The sequence below is a fragment of the Rutidosis leptorrhynchoides genome, chromosome 3 (assembly GCF_046630445.1).
Source record: "Rutidosis leptorrhynchoides isolate AG116_Rl617_1_P2 chromosome 3, CSIRO_AGI_Rlap_v1, whole genome shotgun sequence".
Classification (NCBI taxonomy): Eukaryota; Viridiplantae; Streptophyta; class Magnoliopsida; order Asterales; family Asteraceae; genus Rutidosis; species Rutidosis leptorrhynchoides.
Genome location: NC_092335.1, coordinates 33,310,107 through 33,323,779, shown reverse-complemented (window position 1 = coordinate 33,323,779; position 13,673 = coordinate 33,310,107). Strand labels below are relative to the sequence as shown.

Sequence of the window (13,673 nt, the reverse complement as noted above, 5' to 3'; positions counted from 1 at the left end):
TCGGTCAAAGTCAACGAAAGTCAACACGTTCGGGTCGGGTTCCGAACTATTTTTCTGAGGTTTTTAATCATATATGAACATGTTAGAACAAGTTTCATGTGAATCGGAGGTCCGTAGTATGCCAAACATTTTCCATAAAATGGACACCGGAGACAGAAGCTGGGCACGGCTTATGCCGCGCCGCGGCACCCTTCTGTCGCGCCGCGACAATAGGCGGGTGCTGGTGCCTGGTCTGTTTCACTTGTCCAACTTGATCCAAACTTCAAATAAGCATAAAACGCAAACCACAAACACTTAGGACTCGCACCTTATATCGTTGGAAAGCTCTTTTGACATAGAATGCAACTAAACACAATTTAACAATCAAAAACCTCATTTGTAACAACCGAGTTTTCCAACCAAGTGATCATTCAATGTCCACATTAATGCTTCAAACTCACCAATGCACATTTAATGATTTGGGCATTCAATGCATACATGTGACATGCCATTTTGTAGGTAATGGAGCATACAATACAACTAACAACTTACTAACAACAATTCATGGCAATCAACGCATCAAATAATCACTTCAAGTTCTTCAAACCCTAACTCAATTCCACCAAAAATCAATAATCAAGCTCATGAAGTTTTCTAAGGCAACCTACACATCAAATTGAAGCTAGTGATGCTAGTAACACAATTAAAACATCAACTTTCAACATCTAACAACATATGATCATCCAAAATTCAAGAACAACACACCAAAATTCAAGTTCATGCTAGTTACACTAAAACAACGAGATCGAGCATATAAATCATATATTCATGTTAGACTTGAGCCATAGACACTAATTAACACTTTTATAAGTTAAAAACATCAAGAACACAAAATCTAGTGATTTTAGAAAGTTACCCAAATGAGATGAAGTTGGTACCAAAATGAAGAGGATGAAGAGAGGATCACGAATATGTAATTTATTTGGTTGCGAGCTCCCTAATCCGGATTTAGATGATGAATGAATGAGAAAGGAAATTGGGTGTGTTCTTGCTAGAGAGAAAGAGAGAGAGATAGGGAGATGGTAATGAATGGGTGAAAGGGGTTTGACCCTTTGACCTAGTCAAGGGTTTGATCCCTTGTCAAGTTTAGTCCCTCAACTTTCGTTCGGGTGCGGGAATTACCTAAACGAGATAATTTAAAACGCGTATCAACGGGAGATGTTATAAACATATAACGGACTTTATATTAGTATAACGGAAAAATAAATGGAAAAAAAAGGCGGGATGTTACATAATCCGACCCCATACTCTGATGTACGCAGCTTAGCAGGATTACTCCCTGGCTGTATCCAACCCATCCCTGGCCACCACTAAATATTCGCCCTATACGGGATTCGAACCTGAGACCTCTTGCAAGGAACTCAGGGCCCCACCACTGAGCTATCTAGTGATGTTTTATGTTTTATAAAACATAACCGAATATAACAAGGAAAAAAAGGAACGAAACCAACCGGATAACACAAGACAGGCCACAATAATCAACCTCGAGGATGCAATATCAATACCCTGGTTACTTAAATTTGCAGGCGTGGGTAATCGATTCAATGTGAGCCTCCATTTATACATATTAATCTTCTTTGATAAAAGGGACCCAAGTTTTAAAACGCCGCCACATGCTCCCATATAGTGAACTAATAGTATTTCTTCAGAACACCTCCTTTTCGTGCTTGAAACGCCACCGGCATTTAGATAATAAGCCTAGGTTTTTAGCTTTCAGGCTACCTATTCTGAGACCACCAAGTGTTTTTGAGGGCAAGATATGATTCCAACTAAGCCAAGAAATTCCGTTCTTCTCAAAAGTATTCCATAGAAACTTTCGCCTCAAAGATTCAAGGGAATAAATAAACATTACCTATCATGGAAACTGTAGGAAGTTAATTCACTAAATTAGTGGTGCGGGTCCCACCCATAGATATGACTACGGTTCCACCTAATTCGCCTAATGGACTCTTGAGCCGTAGTTCGAATGGAGATCACATCCAGATCTTTCTCAATGCCCGCACTACTTTTCTTCTTTTTAATCTTACTGATTGTTTATCTGATGGTTTCCAGTGGTTTTCAGCAGTCATCTAGATGGCTCTGTTCCAGCCGTCATCTAGATGTTCAAAGCTGCCGACATTGACAACGCGTATGGAAGTGGCAAACTTGAAAACGATGACGGCCGCCAACTTCCGCCAACCTTCCTCGTTCACACCATTCACCGCCATAGATTTTTTGCTATAAATAGAGATGCAAACTTTCGTTGTAAATCATTTCAAAATCACTCAGAGAAGTGTAATCACAACCTAGATAGTGTGTGTGAGTTTGAGAGTTTTTTGTTAGAGTTTTGTAATACTCTGTAAATCTATTCTTGTGAGTAATAGAGTTGTTTTTATCTCAAATTTGTATCTCCCAACGTCCAGGCGATCCTCTCTTCCTAACAAGTGGTATCAAGAGCTTGGTTAGAGACGTTGGTTGAGTTTTTGGGTCTTCTGAAGTTTCATCAAAATCCAATTTTGAGTGTACCATTGGATTCGTCTCGTCGAACCGAGTCCAACGCAAAAAACGCCGACTTAAACGGAGTTATAACGAGCCCAGAAAACGCGGTCAAAGTTTGGTCAACTCGCCGGAATCTCGCCGGAGAAGACGACCGATGCCGGAATTTTCGCCGGAGAAGAAAGTCCCGTAGCAATTCACTGTAGCAGTCCTGTAGCAATTCACTGTAGCAGCTGGCGACACTGTAGCAAGTTCCTGTAACAGTACTGTAGCAGTACTGTAGCAATTCTGAAATTTTACAATTTGGTCCCTGAAATTTTCATAATTTCATTTTTGGTCCCTGAAGTTTATAAAAATTATAATTTTGCCCCGTAAGTGGAATTTAAGCCGCGAAGTGTCTATTCCGCCATTTTCAACCGTTTCGGACGTAACGGTGATATCTGTTTTCTAAAATTCAACCCCGTTAGTGTTGGAAAATCATTTGTAAGGTGATAATGTCCACAGAAGAGTCAATATCATCTTCCGGAGCTATGATTATGCTCACAGCCACAAACTACACGATGTGGAAACCTCGGATGGAAGATCTCCTCAGCTGTAAGGATTTGTTCGATCCTATTGAATTGAAGGGTATAAACCCTGATTCTGCCAAAGAGAAAGAGTGGAAGAAATCAAACCGAAAAACTATTGGTTAGATCCGTCAATGGATTGATCATAGTGTCTTCCACCATGTTGCACAAGAGATAGACGCATATGTCCTCTGGAAAAAGTTGGAGGACATGTACCAGGCCAAGACTGCTCGGAATAAAGCCCTGCTGATGAGGCGTTTAGTCAACATGAAGCAAAAAAGTGGAACTTCAGTTGCCGAGCATACCAGTGAGTTTCAGAGCTTGGTCAACCAGTTATCGTCTGTAGAGATGCCGCTTGGCGATGAAGTTCAGGCCCTATTGCTACTTAGTTCTCTTCCCGATAGTTGGGAAACGCTGGTAGTAACACTCAGCAACTCAGCCCCGAATGGCAAACTTACCATGTCAATGGTCAAGGATGCCCTATTCAGTGAAGAGGCAAGGAGAAAGGACATGGGCACATATCAGACCCATGCCTTTGTCACAGAGAATCGGGGGAGACAGCGAATGAGTAGTAAAAATAAATGGAGAGGCAGAAGCAAGAGCAGGGGCAGGTCAGCTGATGGCAGAAAACCAACATATAAATGCCATCATTGTGGATTAAAAGGACATATGAAAAAGAACTGCTTTATATTGAAAGAGGAACAAGATCAAAGCAGTTCACAGTCGAAGAACAAGGGTGGAGAAACATTAGTTACTATCACTGGTGATGTAGCTTATTGTTCAACCCATGATGAGACATGCCTTCACGTCTCACGAGAAGACACGAAATGAGTGGTAGATACTGCAGCTTCCTACCACGTGACTCCATACAAAGAATACTTCACAACATACAAAGCTGGAGACTTTGGAGCTGTGAAGATGGGAAATTCCAGTTTCGCTGAGATTGTCGAAATTGGTGATGTCAAGATAAAGACAAGTTCGGGGAGCACAATCACTTTGAAGGATGTCTGCCATGTGCCAGATCTTCGGCTGAATTTACTTTCTGGGGTAGCTCTTTACAAACAGGGCTATGATAGTCATTTCAGTAGAGGCACATGGAAATTGTCAAGAGGCGCTATGATAGTCGCTCGAGGACACATTTGTGGCACACTGTACAAGACTCATGTGAAGATCTGCACAGACAGCATTAATGTTGCAGAAAAGGAGGCTTCACAAAATTTATGGCACCAGAGACTCGGTCACATGAGTGAGAAAGGGTTGTCTACCCTAATAAAGAAAGAGCTTATCAATGTAGACAAGAACGCTGCACTAGATCCTTGCAATCATTGTCTGTTTGGTAAGTAGCATAGAGTCTCATTTAATTCCTCTTCAACGAGAAAATCAGAGTTACTAAGTCTGGTACACTCTGATGTTTGCGGTCCCTTAGAGGTTGAATCAATTGGCGGCAATCGATACTTTCTGACGTTTATCGATGATGCTTCACGAAAGGTGTGGGTATATTTCTTGCGGAGGAAGGACTAGGTGTTCGATTACTTTAAACAGTTCCATGTCATGGTAGAACGTGAGACATGAAAGAAGTTAAAGTGTCTTCGATCCGACAACGGCGGTGAATACTCTTCCAGGCAGTTCGATGCCTATTGCAGATCATATGGCATCCGACATGAGAAGACAGTTCCACGTACCCCTCAACACAATGGTATAGCAGAAAGAATGAATCGAACAATCATGGAACGTGTTCGGAGAATGCTCAGTATGGCTAAACTACCGAAGCCATTCTGGGGAAAAGCAGTCAGAGCCGCATGTTACTTGATCAACCGATCTCCATCAGTACCACTGAATTTTGAAGTTCCGGAGAAATTTTGGTCTAGAAAGGACCCATCATACTCTCACTTAAGAGTATTTGGATGTTTGACGTACGCACATGTATCCAAGGAGCTCAGGCAGAAGCTGGATGCAAGGACCACTCCATGCATATTCATAGGCTATGGAGATGAAGAATTTGGATACAGATTATGGGATCTAAAGGAGAAAAAGGTGATCAAAAGTAGGGACGTGGTGTTCCATGAAAGCCAGACAATAGAAGATATTGAAAATCCCACAATATCTCAGAAATCAAATGTTGCTGCTCAGGTGCCAGAGGCAACAACGGAATCATTCGTGAGAAATGAATTTTCAGTGCAAGAAGAAATGCCAGAAGTAGAAGATAATGATGAAAATGACGGTGCTGAGCAGGGGGAGCCACAACCCCATCTGCCAGACGTTCCAGCACCATCACAAGGTCAAGATGATGGTGGATCTCCTCAGAATGTTCCAGAAGTTCGTAGATCTGAACGAGGTCGGATTCCATCGAATAGATATCCAGAATCCGAGTACCTTCTACTTACTGAAGATGGAGAACCAAAGAGTTTTCATGAAGCAGTAACTCATAAGGATAAAGAAAAATGGTTGCTCGCAATGCAGGATGAGATGGATTCTCTGCAGAAAAATCAAACTTATGAGATTGTAGAACTTTCACGCGGGAAGAAGGCACTGAAAAACAAATGGGTGTTCAAGCTGAAAAAGGATGGTAGTGGAAAAGTGGTGAAATACAAAGCACGGCTTGTAGTCAAAGGATTCCAACAGAAGAAAGTGATTGATTTTGATGAGATATTTTCACCAGTAGTCAAGATGACTTCAATTAGAGTCATACTTGGATTGGTCGCAAGTATGAACTTGGAGCTTGAACAGATGGATGTAAAGACAGCTTTTCTTCATGGAGATTTACATGAAGAAATTTACATGGAGCAGCCAGAAGGTTTTGAGGTTTTAGGAGATAACCTCGTATGCAAGTTGAAGAAAAGTTTGTACGGTTTGAAGCAGGCACCTAGGCAGTGGTACAAGAAGTTTGACTCGTGCATGGTGAGTCAAGGGTACAAGAAAACTGCAGCAGATGAGTGTGTCTACATTCAGAAGTTTTCTGGAGGAGATTTAGTTGCTCTTCTACTATATGTAGACGATATTTTGATCGTAGGGAAAGATGCAACGAAGATCAACCGGCTGAAGAAGGAACTCTCTAAGTCTTTTGACATGAAAGACTTAGGACAGGCTCAACAGATTTTGGGAATGCAGATAACCCGAGACAGGAAGAATAAAAGGTTATGACTATCTCAGGAGAAGTATATTGAACGAATGCTTTCACGTTTCAATATGAACAATGCCAAACCTGTCAGCATTCCATTAGCCAACCATTTCAAGTTAAGCAAGAGTTCTTGTCCCTCATTCAAGGAAGAGATCGGGGAGATGTCTTCAGTACCATATTCTTCAGCAGTTGGAAGTTTGATGTATGTGATGGTGTGTACAAGGCCCGATATTGCTCATGCAATGGGAACAGTGAGTCGTTTTCTCTCCAACCCCGGGAAAGAGCATTGGAATGCAGTAAAATGGATTCTCGGATATCTTAAAGGTACAACAAATCTATGTCTTTGTTACGAGGGAGCTGATCCAATCTTGGAAGGCTATACAGATGCGGATATGGCCGGAGATCCTGATAGTAGGAAATCTACTTCAGGATTCATTTACACTTTTGCAGGAGGAGCTGTTTCATGGCAGTCAAGACTACAGAAGTGTGTTGCATTATCCACAACTGAAGCAGAGTATATTGCTGCCGCAGAAGCTGGAAAAGAAATGTTGTGGTTAAAGCGTTATCTCCAAGAATTTGGAATCAAGCAAAAGGAGTACAAGGTACATTGTGATAGTCAGAGTGCTCTAGATTTGAGCAAGAACTCCATGTACCATTCCCGTACAAAACATATTGATATTCGCTATCATTGGATAAGCAAGGTAATTGATCGACAACTGTTGAGACTAGTGAAGATCCATACAAAGGAGAATCCTGCGGATATGTTAACAAAGGTGGTGACTCGAGAGAAGTTGGAGTTATGCAGAGACATAATTGGAATGTTCGTTGATTCGGCTGGAGGGGGAGAATTGATGGTTTCCAGTGGTTTCCAGCCGTCATCTAGATGGCTCTGTTCCAGCCATTATCTAGATGTTCAAAGCTGCCGACGTTGACAACGCGTATGGAAGTGGCAAACTTGAACACGATGACGGCCGCCAACTTCCGCCAACTTTCCTCGTTCACACCATTCACCGCCATAGATTTTTTGCTATAAATAGAGATGCAAACTTTCATTATAAATCATTCCAAAATCACTCAGAGAAGTGTAATCACAACCTAGATAGTGTGTGTGAGTTTGAGAGTTTTTTGTTAGAGTTTTGTAATACTCTGTAAATCTATTCTTGTGAGTAATAGAGTTGTTTTTCTCTCAAATTTGTATCTCCCAACGTCCAGGCGATCCTCTCTTCCTAACATTATCGTGTCGAAATAAGTTGATTTTCGTACATTTTTCTTGTAAAAATATTCATTTAGTTGATTTATGTGGTTGAATTTGTGTAATTAGTATCTGGATAATGCTAATTAATTACTTATTACTTAAGTATTTTCATCAATGGCTTAACGAGACTTGTTAGGTCAATGTTTTGATTTAATTTAATGACTATTATTTTGCTTTTAGCTAGCAAGAATCATGTTGTTTTATCATTATGGTGTTTTGAGAAGACATGTATTTGTATGTAATGCTAAATTGGACCTTGATATATGCAGTCCAAATAAATACTAGCTAAAAGATAACTCCAAATAATACAGTGGCTTAAAATAAACTGAAAATAACGTGTGGATCTTCTAGCCCACTTCCTGCCATATCCTATCACGTACGTGCAAAATAAAAAACCAACATAAACACTTATATATATATTAACCGATCAAAATCCCATATTAATTAACCCTAATCAATCAACTCTGTCGAAGCAATGATGCACACAGAAGCCAAATTCAACCTACTCAATAAATCGGCTGCTGATGATGATGGTCATGATTCTATCGCAAATTATAATCATCAATCTGCAGAACTCATCGGTTCCAACGTGGACCTTCTAACCAAAATCCTTCTTGGTCTTCCTGCTAAATCCATCATTCGCTTCAAATCTGTTTCAAAAGAATGGCTGTCCCTTCTGACTCACCCTCATTTCACTCTCATTTTTGACAAGCTTTTCATCTGTTCTGGTCTTTATTATCATCAATTGCATGTTTCCTTTGATGTTACAAATCCAACCACTCCGCCTTTCCTTTCTCTTGATTTCTCTCCTGTGTGCAATCTTGTAATGGATTACTACTTTGCCTTTGCGACAGAGATTATGATTCTAGTCGTAACTACAACGTTTTTAATCAAACCACAAAGAAATTTGCATTAATCCCGCCTGTTATTGGAAGTAAACGTGCTACAGATTTAATCCGTTTTATGGGTCTGGCTTACTATCCAACCGAGTGTGTTCATTACAAACTTGTATGCATTCTTCGTGCAGGTATTAGTTCCCTTGATGAAGGGTATGATGAACACTGGAATAGAATGTACAACATTCAAATATATTATTCCCGTACAGGGAAATGGAAGAAACTAAAAAAACAAACTTTCACTCCCCTTGATTATACAGAATTCAGATATGGAGTTTATTGGAATGGAGCTTTTCACTGGGCATCCTCTTGTCCTAACCCGATGTACTTGAGGCTAGATTCTGAACAGCTACAAGACTTGCCATTGCCAGTGAGGTATGGTGGTTATCTGCCACTTTACTTTGGAGAATCTCGTGGCCATCTACATCTAGTCGATAACATGCATGGAAACAAACCTTCAAGTATGAATGTGTATGAAATGTTAAGAGATCATTCCGGGTGGTTTATCAAGTACCAACTGGACTTCCATCAACTTTTTGCCGTTAATTACCCAAGAATGACTCGCCAAGGGTATGAAGATGAATATGAGTTCAAAGTCCTAGATGTGGTTAGAGGGTGAAAAAGAAGAAGATGCATTCATGGTGGTGAAAGTTAAAGATAATATCAGGAGTTACAATATTCTTGACAAAAGTTTACAACAATTATGTGATATCCCCAATAATATTGAGAATAGTTACCCGAAATCAGACCGCAAAACGTTTCATCGTTTTGTTGGTCATCGCTATATCGAGAAAATAGGTTCTTTCTAACACAAGTGACGTTTGGATATGTATCCTTATCCAAACTCATTATGTGATACAGAGTATTAAATTTGTCTGCTTGATTAAAAATGACAGTTTTTTAATGGGATAAGAGGGAAGTCTTAATGATTGTTGATCTTAAATTTTATAATCTTCCTATTGTTTGATTTGGGTTTTAGTTTTTCTACATTTTATGGTGGTTCAACTTAGTGCAATGAAGATTGAATCTTTAGTCTTCATGATTGTTGATCTTTAGTTTTTTCTACATTTTATGATTGTTGATTGTCTTGTAAAAATATGATTGTTGTGTAATTAGTATCTGGGTAATGGTAATTTGTATTTTGGTTTAATTACTTAAGTATTTTCACCGATGGTTTATCAAAACTTGTAAGGTCTAAGTTTTGATTAAATATAAAGACTACTATAATTTTGCTTTTGGCTATCAAGATTCATGCTCGAATTAACATATGATGTTCTGAGATGACATGTTTTTGTATGTAATGCTAAATTGGACCTTGCTATATGTAGTCCTTTTCATGTATGTATCTTATAACTTTCATGGTGCTATGATTCAGTTTTGGGTTTGGCAAGGGGTAAATTTAGCTCAATATATGTTACTTATATCTATATCTATCTGATATTATATTATAGGTTTGACCAAGTTGATCCTTTTTTGAATAAAGATTCAAACTTTTTGGTTTTGTAACATACTTTTTCCATTTTAGATCGAGATCGCCAATGTTCAGGTAGACCAGAAGCCTTTTGAAAGGCTAGCAAATTCTTCCATTATGACATATGCATAGTCTAAAATCTAATTAATAAGGGACTATATACAATTCCGATACTATGCTTCTACGAAATCTTTCTTTACGAGTGAAAATTTGAGAAATCAAGAAAAAATTGATCCAGAATTATCCCACAAGCTAATAGTCCTACTCCAAGTAGCCCTGGTTTTGCTCTTGATATACCTTTTTTATCTTCGTTTTCTTCTCCGATTTGCATAGCCCATGCCATTGCTGGTGGAAGTACTCCATACACCATTGTCATGCAGTACCCTCCCTGTTCACATACCAACCATTATTATTTTCACTCTACAAAAAAAAAAAAAAAAAAAAAAAAAAAAAGGTACGCGCTTACAGCGATGTCTGTAGCAGCAGAGAATACGTCTGGGACAACAGTAGAAACAAGAAGAGATGGACCAACGACCATAGCTGTCGCCGTCAAACCAATTCTATTGCTTATCCACCATTTTTCAACCGTTACATTTAAGTTGAATCTTGATGTCTGCAGGAAAAGTAAAAAATATTAGCATAATCATGAATAGAACTGTATATAGAGATGGGAAAGAGTTGACTTTGCCTGTAAGGGAGGACAAGAATCCAAAGTCAAAGTGTTGACTATTTGCTCTTTGAAGAACTGAGAGAAGCCTAGGAGAGTCCCTATTAGTGATGTTCCAACTGCCAGAAGTGAAAACGTCTCTACCATAATCTCTACGCCATCCCATCTTTGCCTGATTTACAGTCTCGAGATCATATTGACGAAGTCAAAGTCAAATGCTTGTGCCGTGTGTGCAATGATCATTACCTCATAAGCAACTCAACAGGATCGATTAGTGAATCGACTTGATTCGAGAGACTAAGAGCTATTGCATTCCATACCAGGAGTCCTACCAAAGGTATAACACTACCAACAACAATTGAAGTTCTTATGCGTCCGATATCACCTCCCAAATAAGCACAAAGAACTGAAATTCATCGAAAGATACGACACTTAACGTGTTATTAACAGTAATTCTATAACTTTTGGTTTCTGGTACTGCAAATGGTCAAAGTATTGAAAGCACACAAAGTAGAGTTTAGTCATTTACCTGGAGCTAAATCATGATAAACCAGAGAAAATATCATTACTGGAATCGTTGCCGGAACTTTCGTCCAATCACCGTTTCCCTCAAAACCTGACCACCCTCCAAACTTGATTGCTATAACTTCAATTGCTAACAACAACCCTTTATCACAGAAACATTAACAACACTTGCTTCAAAATGTTGACTTTTTGTAAGCGATATATTTATAGATTTTTTTAACGACAGCCTTAGAGGGTTGTCATGAACACTGTAGAAGGTGTTGTTCATAGCAGCTAATTATTATTTATAGGTGTTGATAAACAATACCTATCATGGAGACCGTAAGGAATTGGTTCACTTGATCTGTGGTGCGGGTCCCACCAACAGATATTAGCACTGCAAAGACCATAGTGAAGAAAACTCCTGAAACTGATTCTGGAATGTTGATCAAATGGTATAGAATTTCACCGGATTTGGAAGCATAGGCGATCATCGATGTATATCCTAAGAACACATAAGTCAAAGTAGCTACGGTTCCTCCCAATTCGCCTAACGTATCTTGAGCCATAGTTCGAATGGAGATCACTTCTAAATCATTCTCATTGCCCACTACACTTTTCTTCTTTTTAAGAAGTCGCACATTGATTTCAACTAACAACAATGCTTCAATCAACAAGAATCCCCAACATAAAGTCAACGATATTGAACTTGGAATCAAACCCTGTTTAACAAAGTCAAGTGTAACTCATGATACATGTTTCTAAAACATATGTTAATTGGACCTTAAATGATAGCAATAAAGAGTTACCGCAGGAGAAGTTTTTTGTGGAAGGGCAAGTATCCCCGATCCGATGCTTGTACCGACGATTAAAGCCACCGCACCAGCAATTGTACCCTTTTTCGCACCTGAAATTGCTATAGGAATAATGGGATCATTTTCTTTAGTTTTGTTCTTTGAAGTTCTTTTGAATTGTGAATCTTCTCCTTGTACTTGGCATGCTGTATATGCAAAATAGTAACTGCTGTTTATGAAAACAAAATGAAGTTAGGAGTGTTTTTTTTTTTTTTTTCCTGACACTTATATATGTATGAAAAGAAGGATTACACAACATATACATATTGGATTTGTTGCTGCAAAATGGTGTTGAATAAAGTGTTTGATGAAACCTTTTAGTCCATGTCGATGAAGTGATGATTATAGGGTGGTTAATGTTATGGTGCTTAATTTGATGGATACATGAAGATGATGGAATATTCTGAATCTTCATAACACCAAGATTGAAGGTAGATGGAGATGCAATTTCTTCCAAATATCTGGCAGGGGAATACTAGATTCTTTGTAACAAATGTTGGCCATTCGTTCACGGTTCTTATTTATACAACGTGTGCATTAAAATTTGTACAGACTAATTTTTTACACTAGAGTTTCTACTACTCCGATAATACACCACAAAAATACTGTAGTAAAATTTGACAATCCTATTCTTAATCTGGGATGATAACCAATGGTCAAGATTACTATTTTGGTCATCACGAAACAAGCACCAAGGATTCCTTTACTCGGAGTCCTTATCTTTCCATTTTCAATAACATCGATGATTCGATTCAATGTCTGGTCAACTTCGGGTTCGGGTTGTGGATTTCGTTTGAAAAAAGTGATGTTTGTGGGTATTGGCTGAATTGTGGGTAGGGTGAAATATATACGAATTGTCGTTCTTGTCGAGCTTTGTTATGAATTCTCATATTCATTTGAGCTTCTGGTTCGTTAAGTGGTAACGAGAATGGATTGATCATGATAGGTAGGAATATAGAAAACCCCAATTGGGTTGTGGGTTGTGGGTTGGAAGAAGAGACGGTTGGTGAATACATTAGGAATCTGAGCAAGTTTTGGAAGATATTTTGCCCCGGGATGATTGAAATCGTAATTTTGATTTGGATGTTTTCTTTTTTTTCCACTTTTTGAAGTGATATAATTAAATATTATAATTATACTCTCTCCGTTCGAGAATTATTGTCTGACTTGACTTTTTGCTAGATTTAAGAAATTTTTATGATTTGTCTATTATATCAGTGCTCTTGCTTCCGGCCGGAAATGTTATAGATTTATCTTCATTCCTCCTGCTTTATCGATCGTGCTTAGGAAGCGAACATATATTATATACGCTAATTAATATCCTGTTTTATTGGTCGTGTTTGAGAAGCACTCCCTTGCTTCCGGACATATGTTTTTATATTTAAAACTCTCTGGCCGATCGGGAAAATAACTTAATATAATTGAACAAGTAATTTTAAGTAAATGAAGTTATTATCACGAGTAAATAGTAAATTTGTTTTTATATTAAAGTTGCATTTCCAATTATAAAAAGGGATTATGTGGAAATTAAGTGGTTTAATATTGTTATATATAGTAAGTGATACAGTAATATTTTGAGGACAAACCAAACTTTAAGAGCAAACAGTGCCTCCAGTCTATTTGGTGTTAATTTTAATGTTAAAAATGGAAGTCGAAATTGAATAATAGTGACATGGGTGGAGGTGTCGTGTTCACAGTGTCATTTTTTTCTATATTTTCTAGTACCTTTTGTTGTTGGTATATATATATATATATATATATATATATCATTAAATTAAATTAAAAAACAAACATAAAATATGCCAATAATTAAATTAAATGTGTCAAG

General features: G+C 38.4%; 2 protein-coding genes across 2 annotated transcripts; one reads left to right on the top strand and one right to left on the bottom strand.

Moving 5' to 3' along the window:
* Window positions 1-7,928: 7,928 nt before the first annotated feature.
* LOC139899846 (F-box protein At5g07610-like) lies at window positions 7,929-8,968 on the top strand. The gene is made up of 2 exons (XM_071882674.1): window positions 7,929-8,122; window positions 8,308-8,968. The coding sequence occupies exons 1-2, from the start codon at window positions 7,929-7,931 to the stop codon at window positions 8,966-8,968; spliced, it is 855 nt and encodes a 284-aa protein (XP_071738775.1).
* Window positions 8,969-9,887: 919 nt separating this feature from the next.
* On the bottom strand, window positions 9,888-12,846 carry LOC139895919 (uncharacterized). Its single transcript, XM_071878466.1, has 8 exons — window positions 12,109-12,846; window positions 11,801-12,014; window positions 11,320-11,713; window positions 11,017-11,154; window positions 10,734-10,893; window positions 10,509-10,659; window positions 10,287-10,433; window positions 9,888-10,208 (listed from the first exon to the last, which is right to left on the bottom strand). The coding sequence occupies exons 1-8, from the start codon at window positions 12,258-12,260 to the stop codon at window positions 10,017-10,019; spliced, it is 1,548 nt and encodes a 515-aa protein (XP_071734567.1). The 5' UTR covers window positions 12,261-12,846; the 3' UTR covers window positions 9,888-10,016.
* Window positions 12,847-13,673: the final 827 nt, after the last annotated feature.

Bases quoted from the DNA above. Each gene is read 5' to 3' on its own strand.
- LOC139899846 (XM_071882674.1), top strand. From the start codon at position 7,929: ATGATGCACACAGAAGCCAAATTCAACCTACTCAATAAATCGGCTGCT. The intron at 8,123-8,307 runs GTCCCTTCTGAC...CCTTTGCGACAG, and splicing joins TCTGTTTCAAAAGAATGGCT to AGATTATGATTCTAGTCGTA.
- LOC139895919 (XM_071878466.1), bottom strand. From the start codon at position 12,260: ATGAAGATTCAGAATATTCCATCATCTTCATGTATCCATCAAATTAAG. The intron at 11,714-11,800 runs GTAACTCTTTAT...TTTGTTAAACAG, and splicing joins CACAAAAAACTTCTCCTGCG to GGTTTGATTCCAAGTTCAAT. The intron at 10,434-10,508 runs GCAAAGTCAACT...CTTTTCCTGCAG, and splicing joins ATTCTTGTCCTCCCTTACAG to ACATCAAGATTCAACTTAAA.